Source organism: Phocoena sinus, chromosome 20, assembly GCF_008692025.1.
Source record: "Phocoena sinus isolate mPhoSin1 chromosome 20, mPhoSin1.pri, whole genome shotgun sequence".
In the NCBI taxonomy this organism is placed as follows: domain Eukaryota; kingdom Metazoa; phylum Chordata; class Mammalia; order Artiodactyla; family Phocoenidae; genus Phocoena; species Phocoena sinus.
In genome coordinates this window covers 36838653-36856548 of record NC_045782.1, presented here as the reverse complement: position 1 = coordinate 36856548, position 17896 = coordinate 36838653, and the positions used below count along the sequence as shown (strand labels likewise).

The following is a 17896-nucleotide window of genomic DNA, read 5'->3' as shown; positions in this document are numbered from 1 at the left end:
AAGGTTTGAGCAGCTCCAAGTACACACAATCAGAGAAACATTTCTGGTCCTTTCCTCTCCAAAGAGGACAGCTCAGGAGGGAATGGGCTAGAAAGGCAGGAGGGACACAGGTCAAACTTATGAAAAACCTTGACTGCCAGCCTAGGTATATACTAGGAATGACTGCTATGGTAAAATAGGAACTCTCCCAAAGCAGAGCAAAAAGGCCCCAGAAAGCTCTCTGGAATTCTCCTGCATTTCCTGGGGAAGGAGAAAGCAGCTCTGAGCAATGGCCACCAGCCTCAGGAATTTTTCAACATCTCTAATTCTGACAAGACCAGTTCTGGATGTGCTCTGCTTAGCTGACATCACAGGGATTCTCCAGTTGCCAGGGGTGGGTCATCTGACCCTAAGTGGGTGGTGATGGTGCGAGGAGTCATAAGAGATGAGAGAGGGAATGAAAAACAATAACCCAAATAACATGAAAGAATTTCTAAACATTTTTATTTCAAATCTCTTTTCACCCCTTCCGCAAAAAGACATTGGTCAGTACAGCAATCATAAAAAGGAGATACAAACACAAGAGTCAAATGTCTCCCGCACTGACACTTACAAAAAACCGGGAATTATACATGGGGTTTCCAAACAGGACCTGCAGCAGCTACTAATGTCCCTTTACAAGAGTCAAACATGCCTATGAATACAGTATATACAGACACCCCATTCTGGAACTAATCTACAGGGACATCCCAACACCCTCCCATCTATCCCCAGAAAAATACCAAAACACACCCAAAGTGCATTTGTTTTGTTTATATCAAAACATCTTTCCCTTTCCCCAACCCACCCTCAGACCCTCCCACCCCATTTAAGATTGGCCTGCAAGTCTATTTTAACCATTTAGTAATTTTTTATAGTTTATGAAAATAAATTATACAGCAACTATTTTAATAAATTAAGCACAAAAAGGTAGAGGAAAGGAGAAAAACTAAATGGGAAGACAAAAGCCAGACCACGCTTTGGCTGGGAGGAGGGTGGCGCGGCTGAAGAGGACGGAAGTGGTTGCAGGGGCGATGTGGTCCCCCTTCCGGCGAAGAACTGGCAACCACCCCGAGCCCAGAACGACACCCCTCTTCGCTGAGTTTCTTGAAAACCACCAAAAACTGTACAGCATTGGCTGTGGCACGGGCAGCACCAGTTTGGGCCTTCCAACAAGCAGCCTGCCCACGGAGCGGTGCCTGGATTATGCTTCTTGGAAAAGGTTCTGGGCCTAACAGTGAGGGGCAGGTCCCTGTTCAAGCGAGCACCAGAGATGGGGTAGTTCAGACCAGCCTTCCTGCTCCACCTGAGCTGGGTAGGGGGCTTAGGACGAAGCTCGGAGCGGGGCTGTGCGGGTTTTTGATCTCCTGGGTTCTGATCAAGAGTGTCCTAAGTTCACCTTACACTCCATCTCCAGGAGCAACTAGATCGCAGTCCAGCTGCGAGCAGACATTCAGGTCTTCCGCTGCCATGACTGGCTGCCTTTTGCCTGCCCCTCTCGGCATTTTGGAAGAGGGAGTGGGAGGGGGAGGGAGCAATTCCAGGTACCCTCTAAGGAGATGAAATGGGCGTGAAGGCATGTCACAGACTCAGCATGCAGGACTGGCTTCCTGGGAGGTGGATGCGAGTGGGAAGGAATGAGGGAAGGGGCAGAGAGGACAGGATGGGAAACAGGAAGAAACTGGGGGCACCTACCAGGAAGGTCAAGAAGCATGAAAAGGACAAAGACAATATGGAATCTGTATGTAAAGAAAGGTCTTTCCCTGGCAGATTAGAGAAATCAATGATTTAAATACAATTCCTTACTCTATTTTTATATCTGCAGCATCTGAGTCCCCAGTGCCTCTGTCTCTATGCTCCAACCCCCACCTCACACCTCCCAAGGCTTCGCTGTCTTTTCAAGGCCTCCTGTCGTTTTGTGCTGAGCATGAAGACTCCAATGTCAAAAGAGGATAGACCATGGGGACTGGCAGACTTGACTTTGCTTTCTTGAGCTTTGTGGCCCAATAATCCTATAGCTATCATGGGGGGAGGGGGTCATGATTTTCTTTCTTTTTTTTTTTTTTTCTTTTTTAATAAAAAAGGTTTTACTCCCCAGGAGCAAATAAATCATTTTGAACTACTGATAAACACTGCTGCAGTGAAAAGAAAGATGGCTGCATGTATGCAATAGCACAAATTCAGTGTAAGAACAGCTGTGTTGACAATTAGAGATAAAAATCATTTATCCATTTCCCCCTTTCCCATGAACCAAACCAAGAGGATTCCCATAGGGAAAATGTCTCACTCAGAAGCTCCTCCCTTAGGGACAGGGGGCACGTCATTCTCTTAAAAGTGGACAACGTATGGCAGGTCTCGCCCCAGTGGAGATGCTCTCAACACCCCCACTGGTGGCAAAACTTCTGCAAATGAAAACACACACACACACACACACACACACACACACACACACACACACACACAATGACTTTCAGACCTCCTTCCAGCAGCCACAGAGCTATATATGCCAATGCCTAGGCCTCCAACTTCAGGGCTCAAAGCCAAGGGAGAGGCAGGAGGGCAGGGGGGCATCTAACCTAGAGGACAAGTTTCTCCTAACCCCATTTTCTGCCAGGGCCAAGGGCTTCAAGCAGGCTGTGCTCTTCCAGTCTTCCAGGGCCCGGGGTGAGGGCTGAAACGGCTGGCACCCAGGGCATCCAGCTTTACTCCAGTCTCTCACCCCAGATCTGAGAACACTAACCACCCTCTCACTTGCCAGTGCTTCCTGGATGTGCACTGTAGGGAGGGTTGCCGCTATCTCCACATCTCTCCCAGCCTTAATAAGGGGACTGTGTAATCAGCTCCGGTGACAAGTAGGAAAGGAGGAGGAGAAACCATGGCAGCAAGCTCCCCACCACACCTCCCCCCTCAGGAACCTGGGTGCTGCCGCCCAGGGCTGGCCTTCCAGGGTGTCACACTCACTGCACCTAGGCACAGGCAGGCAACCAGGCCAAGGTCATTGCCAACTGTCCCAAACTCCTAGTTTGTCACCCATTTATCTAGTCCCCACAGCAGAGCCCCCACCGCCTTGCGCCCTGCAACCACAGCACACGAATTTCAAGTAATAGCAAGTTGTAGCAGTAGCTGTCACTAACTCACAGTGGTTCACGCCTGTCCTGAGGAAGGTTACAGTAGACCAGTCATAAACAAGCGAGGGTTACACAGGCAGGGCCTGAGGGTATTGACATCACCCATCCACAACTTAAAAACCAATGACGGGTCCCTAGAAGTGAGAACCTTTTCCAGTTTGTGACTTGAAAATACAGTGACCAAAAAGCAGAGTTCCCTCTGCAGACTGCATTTCAATTAGCACTACACAGAATCGGCAGCGGGGCAGGGGCCGCAGGCAGGAGAGGTGAAGGGGAGCTGCTGATAAAGGCCAGCTGTCCCTGTCCCTCCCTGTTTACTCTGACCAGGCTGGTGCCCTTCCTCCTCACCTCCTGATGAAGCCTGTCTCCTCCTGCACAACTCTGTCTTCTAGCCCACTCTACTAAGGAAGGGCCAGGCTACGGCCTGGGCTGTGACTAACGCACAGACAGATCACGGACACAGTAAACACCACCCTTCCCGGGAGGAGAAAGCATGGTGGTGAGGGTGGGTCACGCCTCCTCAGCTGGTTTGGTTTTGTACCTGAGAGTATGAATTCTCCACTGGAAACCCCTGGTACCACAAGGGATCCAGGGGCTCTGCCTTCCTCACCCAGGCTGTGCTGAGAGCAGTGAGGTCCTTGACCACAGGCAAGAACCCGGCTGACTTCTGGCTTTCGGCTCCACCTCGCCATCCTAACCCCTCAGTATTCAGACGTGCCTGATGACTAGGAAGTTTCGGTCTAGACCACAGCACAGAAAAAGGATTCTTTGATGCCACTGCTCTAACTTGGGACTGTGCACTGTTCAGTACACACCCTGCAGATTTCTGCTTCTGTGCTCCTGTTCTCGCGTTTCTCATCTCACTGCCCTGCCCTCACCTAAAATCCAAAGGCTCACAGCACCAGAGCTTTCCTAGACCATCTGATCTACACTGATCTTACCCACTCTGAATTTCTTTAAAGACAGCCCTTGATTCTCTCTGCCATGCTGAGTCATTCTCCAAATGCTTCACGTGTGGCAGCCACCTAAAAGCTCCCTTAGGCCAGAGAATATGTCTTCCGCCTCCTGTGTTTTCCACAGTAGCTAGCCCAGAATCAGGCAAATGAACACTAAAAAGTAGTTAAAAAAAAAAAAAAAGAGATCCCACGTAGCCGCACAACAGCCACTCGAGGATCTCAGTGGATTCCACACAGCAGGCTTTACAGCTGGGTGGCACCGTCTGCAAGATGGCAAGTTAATCTGTACCTTCAAGAGGCAAGACCCAAAAAAAAAAAAAAAAAAAAAAGAGGCAAGACCCATAGGTTAAGCCAATTCCCGGGATCACAACCTTAACTGGCTAGTAATACTACCACGGCAGCCAGAGAGAGAAGAGGTACTACACGACAAATCAAAGGTGGGTGGGCTGTGTTTATGCTACAAAGCTCATTTTGTGGGCCACCTCTTCACAGCCAGGTAACAATGCAAGTTTCCTCCCTATTCAGCTATAAGGAGGAAGAATGGTCATTCCATGCAGGACGTAAGGCAGAAGGCCAATGCTCCCAGATGAGGCAGTCCTATAAATTACAAGACACTGGGGCCTCACCCCAAATGATCAGGAAACCACAAACCTGACAATATTATTTATCTCATGCGATGAGGCAGATATAAGCATAGGGGAACCAAAAGAGGAAGTCTGTTGAAATACTTACTGCAAAAGAGTAATAAAGATCAAACAGCTCAATTTTCACATCTTAATAGCAAACCTCTCCTCAGAGTAACTCTACAGAAAAGCAAACTCACAATGTTATATGATTTGACAATGGCCAAGTTCAGAAAAGCACTGGAGTTTTTCTCCCTCTTCCTCCACTTCCATCTGGAAAACAGGCAACTCTCAAAATCAGTATCTGACAGACTGCCCAGTGAAAGGAGGGCAAACAGGACCTAACTCAGGAAAATGTTTGGGTCGCCAGAAAGAACTCAGGAAAATAAAGAAGCCCTTGCTACCTCCTGCTCCAACAAACCTAAGAACATGAGCTGTAATGCTCTCCTCCCTCCTCATTGATCTCAGACGTGCCATTAAGGCTGAGACACTAGGGAGCTTTCTCTAGGAAGAGCACAATAGCTTCGTTTCTCACCTTCCTCCACATTCCCTCTCACTAGCTGACAGACGTGTGGAGGTAAGGAACACTGACTAAGTCATGGGTATCGTTTGCCATTAAGAATCTGGAAGCACGCTCCATTAACTTCAGCAGCCCGGGACTGGAGCTCTGAACTGTTCCGGTGATGAGAAAAACTATTGCCTCGACAGCCGGCGGAAGCAATAGGAACGATGTTACCATGACCAGAGTGAAAGGTACAGTTATCTCGAGGGAATGGGCTGAGGGCAGAGGAAGAACAGGGCTAACTTGAGGTCACAGAACTTAGGAATTCAGTAAAACAAAACGAACACAGCTGCTATGAGAGGTGATTCTGAAATCAGGTTCCTAAACCTTAAAAGCAAAGTATGCGAGGAGTCACTACTTCCCCCGGCAGAGCTATGTGCCAGTTCTGTCCAGTCATCATCTATTCGAGACTAACCTCCCTCCTCTCTTCCCTGCTCCTGCTGAAGCTACCCATACGCCTACAGAGAAGCAGATTCTCAGCCCTCAGAAACTCCCGACTTGATTTGCACTTCTGACTCCTTCTTTTCCCTTCCTCAAGGTCAATGGTGGAGACTCGAATTCTGCCTTTGGCACCACCTGAATGACCCTCACTGGCAATCCCCTCTCCTCCCCTCCTCTCCTTTGGATCTGCTCACCCTTGGCACCACTTCCAATCCAATGCGCACAGACCCCAGCTGCCTTTAGGGTGAGTTTTCCATACTGAGAAATGCAAATATCCAGAACAAAACTTCTGAAAAAGGAGCAGTGTTGAGACTTCTTCCAGTTTTCCAAGGAGTTCATCCAGTTCCAGTAGCACAGCGCTGGACGTGACAAGGTGGAGCCCCACTCAGAGAGTCCGGTCGTGTGCTTCATCCAAGCCCCAGAGCGGCGAGGGGAACCAAAGTCTTTGCACAGAGGATCCCAACCCTTCCTACTCCTCTTGTTTTCTTCACTCCCGTTTTCATGGTAGCTTCATTTGGTTCTTCGAAACTGGAGCTTGGCAACCAAATGCCTAGGTGAAAAAGGGGAATAATTAGAGTGGCTCAATAGAGTGGAACCAAAATGGAGTGAAAGAACAGCCTCTGGAGGTGGAGAAGCACAGCTCAAAGGGAGAATGGGGCCTGGAGAGCCAAGTGCTTCCACAAACACTGCAGCCGGCTGGATGCAGCAGTGGCCTTTGTCACAGGGACCTGAGCAGCCTACAACCTGGTCGCCAAAAAAAGGTCCTAAAATGACTAATAAAGATGTCCTACACACTGCCTCCCTTCTCTCTTTCCCATTCCCCTTCATTTTCCACACACTTTCCCTAAGGCCCATCTGCTCTAGGCACTGAAAAAAGAACTGAGTCCCTGGAGTAACCCCTGGTGAGCCAAGCTAGAAATAGCTGTAGACCCTGTGGCTTCTGGCTATTGAAGAGGGCTGACATATAATCACAAAGGCCAGTGCAGCTTCTACCTTCTGATTTAAGAAGGGCACTGTTCCAGCTGTTACCCTGTGCCCTAACTCCAAGTATCCTGGCAAAAAATTCTCCAGGTAAGAGCACACACAGACCAAGTGGCCCACTTGGAACTCTGAAACTAAAACTAGCCTGACCAACAAGAAATCATACCGGCTGAATTTCACACCTGAAAGTCCTTTCCCTTGGGAAGTGTTACTTCCCTTTTTCAAGGGGTCCTAGGAGCAAGTACAGCGTGATGCGTATTCTTTGCTACAAGCAACAATCCCAGTGTCACAACAAAAAGAGGCCCCGGGAGTTCAGTGCAATCCTTTGCCAATACGTGACTGCCCCCCACGCTCGTGGCAAATGGTTAGGCCCAGCCTATACCTGATCATATCAGGGGCTTTGTACTTATAGGATCCCCTGCCTAGAATGCCTGCTTCCAAGATCCTCTCACGGTTAACTCCTTGATATTCAAATCTCAGCTGAAATGTCACGTCCTCACAGGAGCCTTCCCTGATCATTCAAACTTGAGTAGTATGCTACCGTTAACCACTAAACTTCACCCAGGTTTATTTTCTTCATAACATGTACAGTCAACTGAAATTAACCTATTCACTTACTTACATGCGGCTGTCTGTCTCTCCCGACAAGAACGGCAGCTCTGAGAGAACAGGGCCTTTGACTATCTTGCTCGGCACCCTCTTCCCGATTCACACTGGCTACTGTATAGACGTTTGCTGAATGAATAAACAAGTGATGGGGAACTCACTAACTCCTGTGGAAAACCATTCCGTATTTGCACCTGTTAAAGAGCTTCTTCTAAAGTCGGACTGAAATCTGTTTACAACTTATACTGTGGTCCTTCTCCTGCCCCCTGGAACCACACAGAATAAGTTTAATCACTCTTCCTTAGGAAAATCCATCAAATACTTCTTTTGGTCACCAAGCCCCTCGTACCCTAAAACTTCTCTGGTCCATGATAATCATTTATTCCCCACACGATGAAGTGTGGAGCCCCCCACCAACCTGAACCTTTCTCTGAATGTGCCTGTGTTCGTGGGGGCCCCTCCTAAGGCACAGCACCCACAGAAACAGTGCTCTAACTGAAGGGTCCCAATTACTCCTCAACAGCGCAGTTGCGTAGGTGGGCCCCCCTAGTTCCCCACCCTAATCAATGCAAAGCCACCAAGCAGAGAAACCCTCCTAGACATTGGAGCACTAAGATGTTTTAGGAGACACTTCCAAGGGCATACAGCTCGCCGATACAGTCACACCTCGTTTAACTTGTTTTGCTTCACTGCACTTCACAGATACTGCGTTTTTACAAATTGAAGGTTTGTGGCAATCCCACATCATCAGATGATGGTTAGCATCTTGTAGCAATATTTTAAAATTCAGTTATGTAGATTTTTTTAGACATAATGCTAGTGCACACTTAACAGACTACAGTATAGTACAGATAAAACTTTTATATGCTCTGGGAAACCAAAAAAATCATGTGACTTGCTTTATTGTGATATTTGCTCTCTTGCAGTGGTCTGGAAATGAACCCAAAGTATCCAAGGTATGCCTGTAACTGAAGACATGACAAAGTAACTGTACATCCAGCCCAGGATCCTTTAAGTTAAAACTCCCGCAGCTGCCTGGAGATACCTTTTTTTTTTTTTTTTTTTTTTGCGGTACGCGGGCCTCTCACTGTTGTGGCCTCTCCCGTTGCGGAGCACAGGCTGCGGACACGCAGGCTCAGCGGCCATGGCTCACGGGCCTAGCCGCTCCACGGCATGTGGGATCTTCCCGGAACGGGGCACGAACCCGTGTCCCCTGCATCAGCAGGCGGACTCTCAACCACTGCGCCACCAGGGAAGCCCGAGATACCATTTCTTGATCTCTCTTCTTCATTCCTTCTCTCCTTGCTAAACCTGGCTCACATGCTCTCCCCCGCAGTAGCATAGGATCAGGGACCACCAGAGCCAAGAGGAGACACACAGCTGGGTTCACCTGAGCCACAAAAAAACCCATAGGACAAAAACACCAGTTGTCATTTTCTCCCATTAAGAAGAGAACTGGGCTTCCCTGGTGGCGCAGTGGTTGAGAGTCCGCCTGCTGATGCAGGGGACACGGGTTCGTGCCCCGTTCCGGGAAGATCCCACATGCTGCGGAACGGCTAGGCTCGTGAGCCATGGCCACTGAGCCTGCGCATCCGGAGCCTGTGCTCCGCAACGGGAGAGGCCACATGGGGAGAGGCCCACATACCACACACACACAAAAAAAAAGAGAACTGAGAGGGTGGGGAGAATTAAAGCCCACTTTTCACTCTAAGGCTGTCACTCCTGTGGGTTATTCCCCTTAATTTGTTTTGTATGGGGGATGGGAATGGGAACAGAGGAGGTTAGAAGAGAAGCAGAAGAATTCAGTGCTTAAAAAGGACACTCAGGGGTTTCCCTGGTGGCACAGTGGTTAAGAATCTGCCTGCCAACGCAGGGGACACGGGTTCAAGCACTGGTCTGGGAAGATCCCACATGACGCAGAGCAACTAAGCCCGTGCACCACAACTACTGAGCCTGCGCTCTAGAGTCCATGAGCCACAACTACTGAGCCTGCATGCTGCAGCTACTAAAGCCCACGTGCCTAGAGCCCGTGCTCCGCAACAAGAGAAACCACAACAATGAGAAGGCCGCGCATCGCAAAGAAGAGCAGCCCCCGCTCGCCGCAACTAGAGAAAGCCCGCACACAGCAACAAAGACCCAACGCAGCCAAAAATAAATAAATTTTTTTTTTAAAAAAAAAGGACACTCGGGACTTCCCTGGTGGTCCAGTGGTTAAGAATTTACCTTCCAATGCAGGGGACACGGGTTCGATCCCTGGTCGGGGAACTAAGATCCCACACGCTGCAGGGAAACTAAGCCTGTGCGCTACAACTAGAGAGCCGGCGTGCTGCAATTAGAGAGAAGCCCATGCACCACAACTAGAGAGAAGCCCGAGCGCCGCAACGAAAGGTCTCGCTTGCCACAACTAAGACCTAACACAGCCAAATTAATTAAATTTTTTTTTTTAAAAAGGACACTCCTCAATAAACTGGGGTCGGGGGTGGTCTCTGCATCCCAGCAGCAGATCACTAGAATGTGAGATCTTGCACATAACCCACACTACCAAAATCACCATTCTCTAGCAATTTTGCTCCCTACTCCCCTCTACCTTTCAATGTTCACATTAGTGCAATTTAAGACTTTTTTTTTGGCCGAGCCCTGAGGCATGTGGGATCTTAGTTCCCTGACCAGAGATCGAACCCATGCCCTTGGCACTGAAAGCGTGGAGTCCTAACCACTGGACCGCCAGGGAATTCCCAAGAAGACTAATTAAAATTCATATGTGCAAACCAGTATTCCAAGATATTTTATGGGAAAATAAATGAATACTCAGTGTAGCAATGGGAGAAGAGCCTCTTAGATAAATGAATTCCTTAGTTAATTCATTTATCCTTTTCAACAATTTACTTTTCAGTGGCCCAGATGGAATTCTAAATAGAAGAGCAAGCTGTTTTTTCCTCATCCCCATATTCCAAGCCGTGGGACAGAGTGGAACTCTCAGTGAAGTGCATGCCTATTCCAATTAAGGGCATTTTGCGTTCCCTTTGATGAAGTTTTCTTCCCCTTTGCTTTCCTGCTTTATATGTCATTTGTGCGATATCAGGGCGATCGGCCAAAGTAGGAGAGAAGGCCGCACACTTAGCTGCACTTGTGTGTTTTCTTTATATATATTCAGTGATTAACTCGCTTGTTGCTTGGCAAATACTCTTTAAGCCTCTTGTGTCTATCTGCTCTTCTCCCAATTGGGGTATGTGCCTCCCTGGGACTCCATGATCAAATGTGGTGACTCTCTGGACAGGTGCCTGGATCAGGGTACACGCATGGGGTGAGAGGAAGAGGGACGAAGCCCAGTGCATGATAACCGCCCAGGAGGAGACTAGGTTGGACAGTGAGGCAGAGTGGAGGCATACCCTTGGTGGTGACCAGCAGGGGGCCCCTCGCTACGTGGAGGGTTCCAACACCTCTTGCTTCTGTTTGGAAATGAGCTGCGCTTCCTTTAGAGACAGGTATACCTCTTCCTGAGGATCATAGTAGTAGAACTTTCGGATATAAGAGATCAGAGGCCTACGAATAACACGAGAGGGATACACACAAATGTTATACATAGCTTATAAAAGAAATACCACCTTTATTCAACCCTCCCTTCTTTTCAATCCCTGTATGGTTGAGACAACACCAAAGACTCTGTTGCCCTGACAAAATTCCCACTTTCTCACTTATTATAGTTCTGTCTCCCTCCCTCTTACCATCTCCATTCTACCCTTCACAGAGTCTGCAGAAGGGAAGCCAACACACACACACACCTTCCTCCTTCCTGGCTGTAATGTGACATTTCTAAGTTAGGTGCTAAGACATAGGAGAAGTGAAAGGACAACGCCTGTGAGTTGCCAGGCTCTGCCTGTACACTCAGCTTGCAGGCCTCACTAACACTGTAACTAACCCTCCATTCCTGCCCCACCTCTAAAGACCCCATTGTACTTAGGCAGTGGGAGATCCGGGATGTGATCTATCCGGACGAGCTGTCGGATTCGGAATCGGCAAAGGTGCTGGAGGGATTTGACATTGCTGAATCGGGACACTGGATAGAGCAGCTGGACTGGAGTTGGTGGCAGTCCTTCAAGAACGAAAACCAAGAGAAATATTCAGATGACACTATACAGCTAACTATAATTTTCCTTATGAAGAGAATCCAGGGAAGGGAAATGGGGCTTCTTTACAGTTCATCTATGTGTTCTGTGCAAAAGCTCCCCTCCACAAAGGACTGCTGATTTCCATACCACCACTACCATATTTCATACTCAAGGGAATCTATGCTCCCCTGCTGCAGGCCTCCCCAACCTCACTCTTAACAGCTAAGAGTCTTGCTCTTCAGAACAGCTCAATGAAAAAATGCCGAGCTACAGACTTTGCTCGGAGCCAAGCGGCCAATCCCAGGCCCAAGGCTCTCAGTGAAGGGCAAGAATCAAAGGTATCGCTATTGGGAATGGGAGACACTTGTTTAGCATCTAGAGTACCCTGAAGGTGAGGACTCAGAAAGGCTGTTCAGAGGGGTCCCCACCAAATTCCACCTGAGAGGCTGGTAAGCAGAAGGCAACAGCTAGGATCAAATTTTATAAGCCTGTCACTCCTGCCATTTACTTCAAGCCGGGACAGTCAGGTTTAGCTACCTCTTACTCCCCACCAACCCTCCACCCCCACCAACCACCCTCCTTGCTTCTGAAATTTTAGGTTGGGTACAGGAACAGAAAAAAAGAGGATGATGCTTTTAAAAGAAAAGCAACTATAGTAGCTTGGGCAAGCTGGAATTGGTACTACTCTGCACACAAGTGCCTGCTGACTAATGCCAGCCACGGCTGATGGGAGCCCCACACTCTTATGTTTCATCGCAATATCAGCAGACTCTGTGCTGGGAAATTCCAACCCCCTCAGGGGTCAACACCACAGAATGGAGACACCCAGAATGGCAGGGACACTGAAACAGATTCAGGGGAACAAAGAATACCCTGGTTTCAATAAACAAAGGGGCTATGGAAAGTAAACAAGAAAAGTGCTCTCAGACAGAATCTGAGTTGCAAAACCTTTGAAAGAATTCTTTTCTCAGCCATTGCCATATCAAAAGAAATTCTGTAGACAACTTGTTGGGAAATAAAATATCTAGTATTTTTGGAGTTTAATTTCAACCAGTTTTTAAATTTTGTTTGAACGCATGAGAAGAAAAAATTAAAGCTTGCAGATTGCCTCCCAAAGCCCTTTCATGGTCATTAACAACTGACTTTCTAAAAAAAATTGAAATACATGTTATGCTAAACAAGTAAGCTTATCTTAAAATCATTTAACTCATTCAGTCTTCAAAGCCGTATTCAGACAGATAGCACTATTATCCCCATTTTACAATGAAGGAACCGAGGCCTATTGAGCTGAGAGAATGTGCTCACAGCTCAGAACCAACAAAGCTGGCCTTCCTTGAACACCTACTCTGTCTGAGGAAGAGTTTAGCCCAGGGAACCTCAAAGGAGGGTCCTCCAGGAGTCTCCTCAGAGTGCCTGCCCCTGTGACTGTCTGACAGGGGGGCTGTCCAGACAGTCACAACTCCTTGATTCAGGACCAGTCTCTCTTGACTTCTCACCTCCATCCCTTCAAATCTAAGGCTTATATTTTGAAGCACTGTAGCCCTCCTCCACCCACACACACCATTAAAAAAAAAAAAAAATTCACACATGGATTTTTCTCTTGAATATATTTAAACTCAAGTGGTTTTAAAATGATTGGGGTTCAAATTCCTCTTTGAATTTTACCCTTTCTCTCATGTTTTAAAAATAGTCTTTAGTAAATTAAACTATGACAAACAGAAAGCTTCCTGGGGGGTTGGTTGTAATACTGCTAAACTCAACATGACGTTTCAGAGATAAAAGTAATTTATGCACCTAATTATTTATTCCCAAAGAAGGACTATGGGACTTGTGCTTAAAGAGGTCAGGATAATAAGTAGCATACAATTATCTGATTGTTTGCCTACTTGAATTTTAATGACCATATATACTTACCTATTTAATTGTGTTACTTTTAGCCTTAAGTTCACAAATAGCAATTTGAAACCTGTTAATTCTCTGATATTCCCTGGTTTTGCCCGCAAACACAGAAAATGATTGAAGCTCTCACATCCAGAGCTTGTTAACAGATGAGGTCAGAAATGGAAATAAATCCAACATAAGACACCAGTGCAGCGGAAGTGAAAGACAAGGTAGAAGAGTGATCATCAAGAACTTTCCTCTGGTCCTCACGCCAGGGTCCTGGGCACAAATCCAGTTTCCAGGCCCTTGGCTATTTTCTCTTTCCCCAAAAAGGAGCAGGTTAGGAGTGACAAACTTCTTTCAGGTCTGAGCACCCGAACACCCAGGTCTTCCTCCCACAACAAACTGTTCCCTGAAGGCCAGAATTATCCAGCCCCAAACTTGTCAATAGGGCCAAATTGAGAAATTCTAGGATACAAGGAAGACATAGCCCTAAACAAGTAATCATGGCCTAAATGATGGTTACAAAAGAGGAAGCGACCAATTTCCTTAGAGTTATCCAATTCAAAGTGTGATTAAAAAAAAAAACAAAAAGTGTTCTCTCTTCAGGCACTTCACAGCTGATGGAGATTCTCCCAACTAAGAAGGACACATTCACTTTGAGTTCTGGCTCTCACAGCAACAGAAGTTTTGCGCTAATCCAATCACATTCTCTTTCTGAGATTGCTGCTTGGTGTCAGGGGTTTAGTTGACAACTGTGAAATGGACCAGACTGAGGTGTGATCAGCAACCTCAGATTTACCATGACCATGCTCCAACACTGCCATGAGAAGAGATAAGGGGCAAACCAAGCTCAGGTGCCATCATTTTTACCACGATGCGAACTATTCCACTTATTAAATTCCTTCTGCTCCTTACTTGCCACCATCCAGAACCTTCCCATTAGTCCCAGCTTTAAAATTCCCATAAGCCCTGGCATCCTTTTACACCAGTCTGGATGTGCTGTGACTGCATCCAGCTCTAGATCTGAGCCAGAAAAACCTGACGTTGCATCCTGACTCTGCAACTCACTGCACATCAGTTTCTTAATCTGTATTTTAAAAAAGAAAAAAAAAAAGGGAGACTGTAACATCCCTTCAAGGGATTTTGTAAGGGTTAAATGAAATAATACTAGCCCCGTGTAGGCATTCAGTTATCATCATCCCAAAGTCTAAACAAAAGGGCTCCTTTTAGAATGCACCGTGTTATAATCCCTGGTGCAGGCTGACAGAGCTCAACCTACATTCTAATGACTACCACTTCCTCACGGGAATCCTCCCCCCTAATAAAGTCAGCCTCACAGAATGCCTAGACCTCTGTGATAAGCAAAGGAAGGCAGCAAACAATGGTAAAGGAGAACACTGGCCTTGCCTTCTTTGTCCCAATCCTTCAAAGAGAGGTCACTTACAGTCTAGGGGTAAATACTAATTCGCTTTGCCTTGTCAACTTGATTACAGTTTTAAGTGCAAATGGATATCCTACCTGTAGCATTCCTCACAGGTCCTAGAAAGACAGTTTCCACTAATAAACACAATTCTGACTTCTTCATGTCCTCTCCACGAATCCCAGCAAACTCGACCTGCAATTGGCTTACTGCTATTTCTTTTCCCATAACAGAGGGTGGGAAATAAAGCACAAGATTTGGAGTTAGTTCGGCCTCAGTTTGAATCCTGGCTTCAGCACTGAGTAACCTTTAGAGTAAGTGGCTTCACTTTTTTTCTTCTAAGAAAGTCTTTATTCCTTCTTTATTTTTAGAAGATAATTTCGCTTGATACAAAATTCTAGGCGAGTGGTTTTTTGTTTCAAAACGTTAAATATTTCAATCCACTCTTTTATTTCTTGCATCGTTTCTGAAAAGTCTGATTTAATTCTAATCTTTTTTTTCTTAATAGATCTTTATTGGAGTATAATTGCTTCACAATACCGTGTTAGTTTCTGTTGCACACCAAAGTGAACCAGCCATATGCATACATATGTCCCCATATCCCCTCCCTCTTGAGCCTCCCTCCCACCCTCCCTACCCCACCCCTCTAGGTCATCGTAAAGCACCGAGCTGATCTCCCTGCACTATGCTGCTGCTTCCCGCCAGCTACCTAATTTTACATTTGGTAGTGTATATACGTTGATGCCCCAGCTTTCCCTTCCCACCCTGTGTCCTCAAGTCCATTCTCTATGTCTATGTCTTTATTCCTGCCCTGCAACTAGGTTCATCAGTACCATTTTTTAGATTACAGATATATGTGTTAGCATACGGTATTTGTTTTTCTCTTTCTGACTTACGTCACTCTGTATGACAGACTCTAGGTCCATCCACCTCACTACAAATAATTCAATTTTGTTTCTTTTTATGGCTGAGTCATATTCCATTGTATACGTGTGCCACATGTTCTTCATTTTTGGGCCTCACCCTTAAGTTTCCTCACTGACAAAATGAAAATAATCTTTTTTTTTTAAGTAGACCAATCTATTAGCTAACTGTTGCAAGAAATTACAGCTACTGAAATAAAGAACCTGACAAAGTACCTGGCACGTGATAGGCACTCAATAAACAGTAGCAATCACTGCAAGCTCTAACCCTTAACAATGTTAAAAATCTTACTTAAAATTTCTGCAGACAGGGCACATTTGTGGAATGAAACGTGCTATACCTGAGGAGTCCAAGACTCCATGAAGTCTCTCAATACTCTACAAGTAGATACATGCTCCAGACTTCAGAATCCTCTGAGAGGATTTCCCTGGTTCACCCACAAACAGAGCTGATTACCCACCCTGTCCTTGTCAATCACTGTCATGTCTTGTATTGAATTTAACATGTGCTCTTGCCTTTATCTTCCTACCTGTCCCCTTTTTTAAGCTAAGAGCTCTTTGAGCGTAGAGAAGTGCCTTATTTTTGATACTGAGTTTAAAAAATAAATGTTTGTTTGTTAAATAAGTACCCCCAAAGCCACAAACTCTAAAGACTGCTAAGCAGAGCCAGTTCCTGTAAGGAAGGATTCTAACATCTTCCTTTCAACCAAGTCAACTGCATGAGACCCGGCTGTCTTGACGGCACTGAGGCGAACACTAAACGGCGGAGAACTAGTACAGTCCGCACCCTGTCGTGCCTTACTGAAATCACCAAGATTATAAAACACACTCCTGTAACCTGGTTCAATCCTGTCACTAATGTTCCGCTGGAGGCTTCCCTGTAACTTCTTTTTAGAGCAATTTCTTGGCACGCAGTTTGTTTAAGAATCTTAATTTGATTCAATGGCAAAGCATGAAGTTCTCATGTAAGTTCTGTTTGTATCTTACAAATTCCTCAGTTAATGTGCTTGCCATTTTACTTTTTTCCAACACTATAAAAGCAGATTCCTGCAAACCGTCCCTTCTCCCCACCCTTCAATAGAGACTATATAGCTACCTCCCTACTTGGGCAGAAAGACTACATAACCACACCAGCAAGGATGGGAACTGCCCAGTGCTCCCAAATGGAGACTAGTCTCTGTATTCAGTACTGGTAGGGATACAGGACACAACAAAAAGTATCTACTCTTTGGACTTCCCTGGTGGCGCAACGGTTAAGAATCCACCTGCCAATGCAGGGGACATGGGTTTGAGCCCTGGTCCGGGAAGATCCCACATGCCATGGAGTAACTAAGCCTGAGCGCCACAACTACTGAACCTGTGCTCTACAGGCCACAAGCCACGACTACTGAGCCCGCATGCCACAACTACAGAAGCCCTTGTGCCTAGAGCCCGTGCTCCGCAACAAGAGAAGCCACCGCAATGAGCAGCCTGCGCACCACAACAAAGAGTAGCCCCCGCTCGCCGCAACTAGAGAAAAGCCCGCACGCAGCAAAGAAGACCCAATGCAGCCATAAATAAATAAATAGGTAAATAAAAAGTATCTACTCTTTGACAGAAAGTTTCGTACAAATAGACAAAATCCAGAGCAGACTGCTATTAAATTCAGCCTCCTTGACACTCACCATTTCTAGTGAATACTCTTTTACTTTCCCTGTTCCCCAAGAAGATGACCTAAGAGCTCTCTGTTTCACATGTAAGTGTGAGATGCCTGGATCAGGGACAACGAGATACCGCTGCAAGTTAAATATTCACATGACTCCTGGACATCAGTGGTGGGATCAGTTTTTTCATTCATATGATCAAAGAAGCAAAGATTCCTTCTCAATATGTTGAGGGATCAATTCCTTCTCAATACAAGGGCAGGAGAGGGATCTAGGAAGAGTGGTTGCTACAAGAGCCAGGAAGAAAAGCTTCAGGTAAAAAAGCTTCAAGTGTTTTTGGTTTTGGGTTTTTTTTTGTGGGGGGGGGGGTGCAGGGGAGGAGGTAGAGATCCTACACTGGATCATACCCAAGTTAGTTAAATAATTAATGTAACTATAGCCTTACCTGGAACCCTGGATCTCAAGAAATAGAGAAACTTCCCATTCTTGGAGTGCATGATGGCTCTCTTAATGAACTCCACCACTGATTGACAGCGATCCTCAAACTTGGGATGACACCACAGGCTGAAGGTTCCTGCCATGGAAAGTTAAGGAGAGGTAAA

General features: G+C 46.5%; 1 protein-coding gene across 2 annotated transcripts in view; it reads right to left on the bottom strand.

Moving 5' to 3' along the window:
- Nucleotides 1-464: 464 nt before the first annotated feature.
- SOCS7 (suppressor of cytokine signaling 7) overlaps nt 465-17896 on the bottom strand; it is a 33496-nt gene continuing 16064 nt past the window's right edge. For both annotated transcript variants that reach the window (XM_032617119.1, XM_032617118.1), the window contains 4 exons: nt 17740-17868; nt 11273-11408; nt 10705-10858; nt 465-6278 (listed from right to left, as the gene is read on the bottom strand). In XM_032617119.1, coding sequence (XP_032473010.1) covers nt 10735-10858; nt 11273-11408; nt 17740-17868 — 389 coding nt within the window. In that variant the 3' untranslated portion in view covers nt 465-6278; nt 10705-10734. The remainder of the gene's footprint in view (nt 6279-10704; nt 10859-11272; nt 11409-17739; nt 17869-17896) is intronic.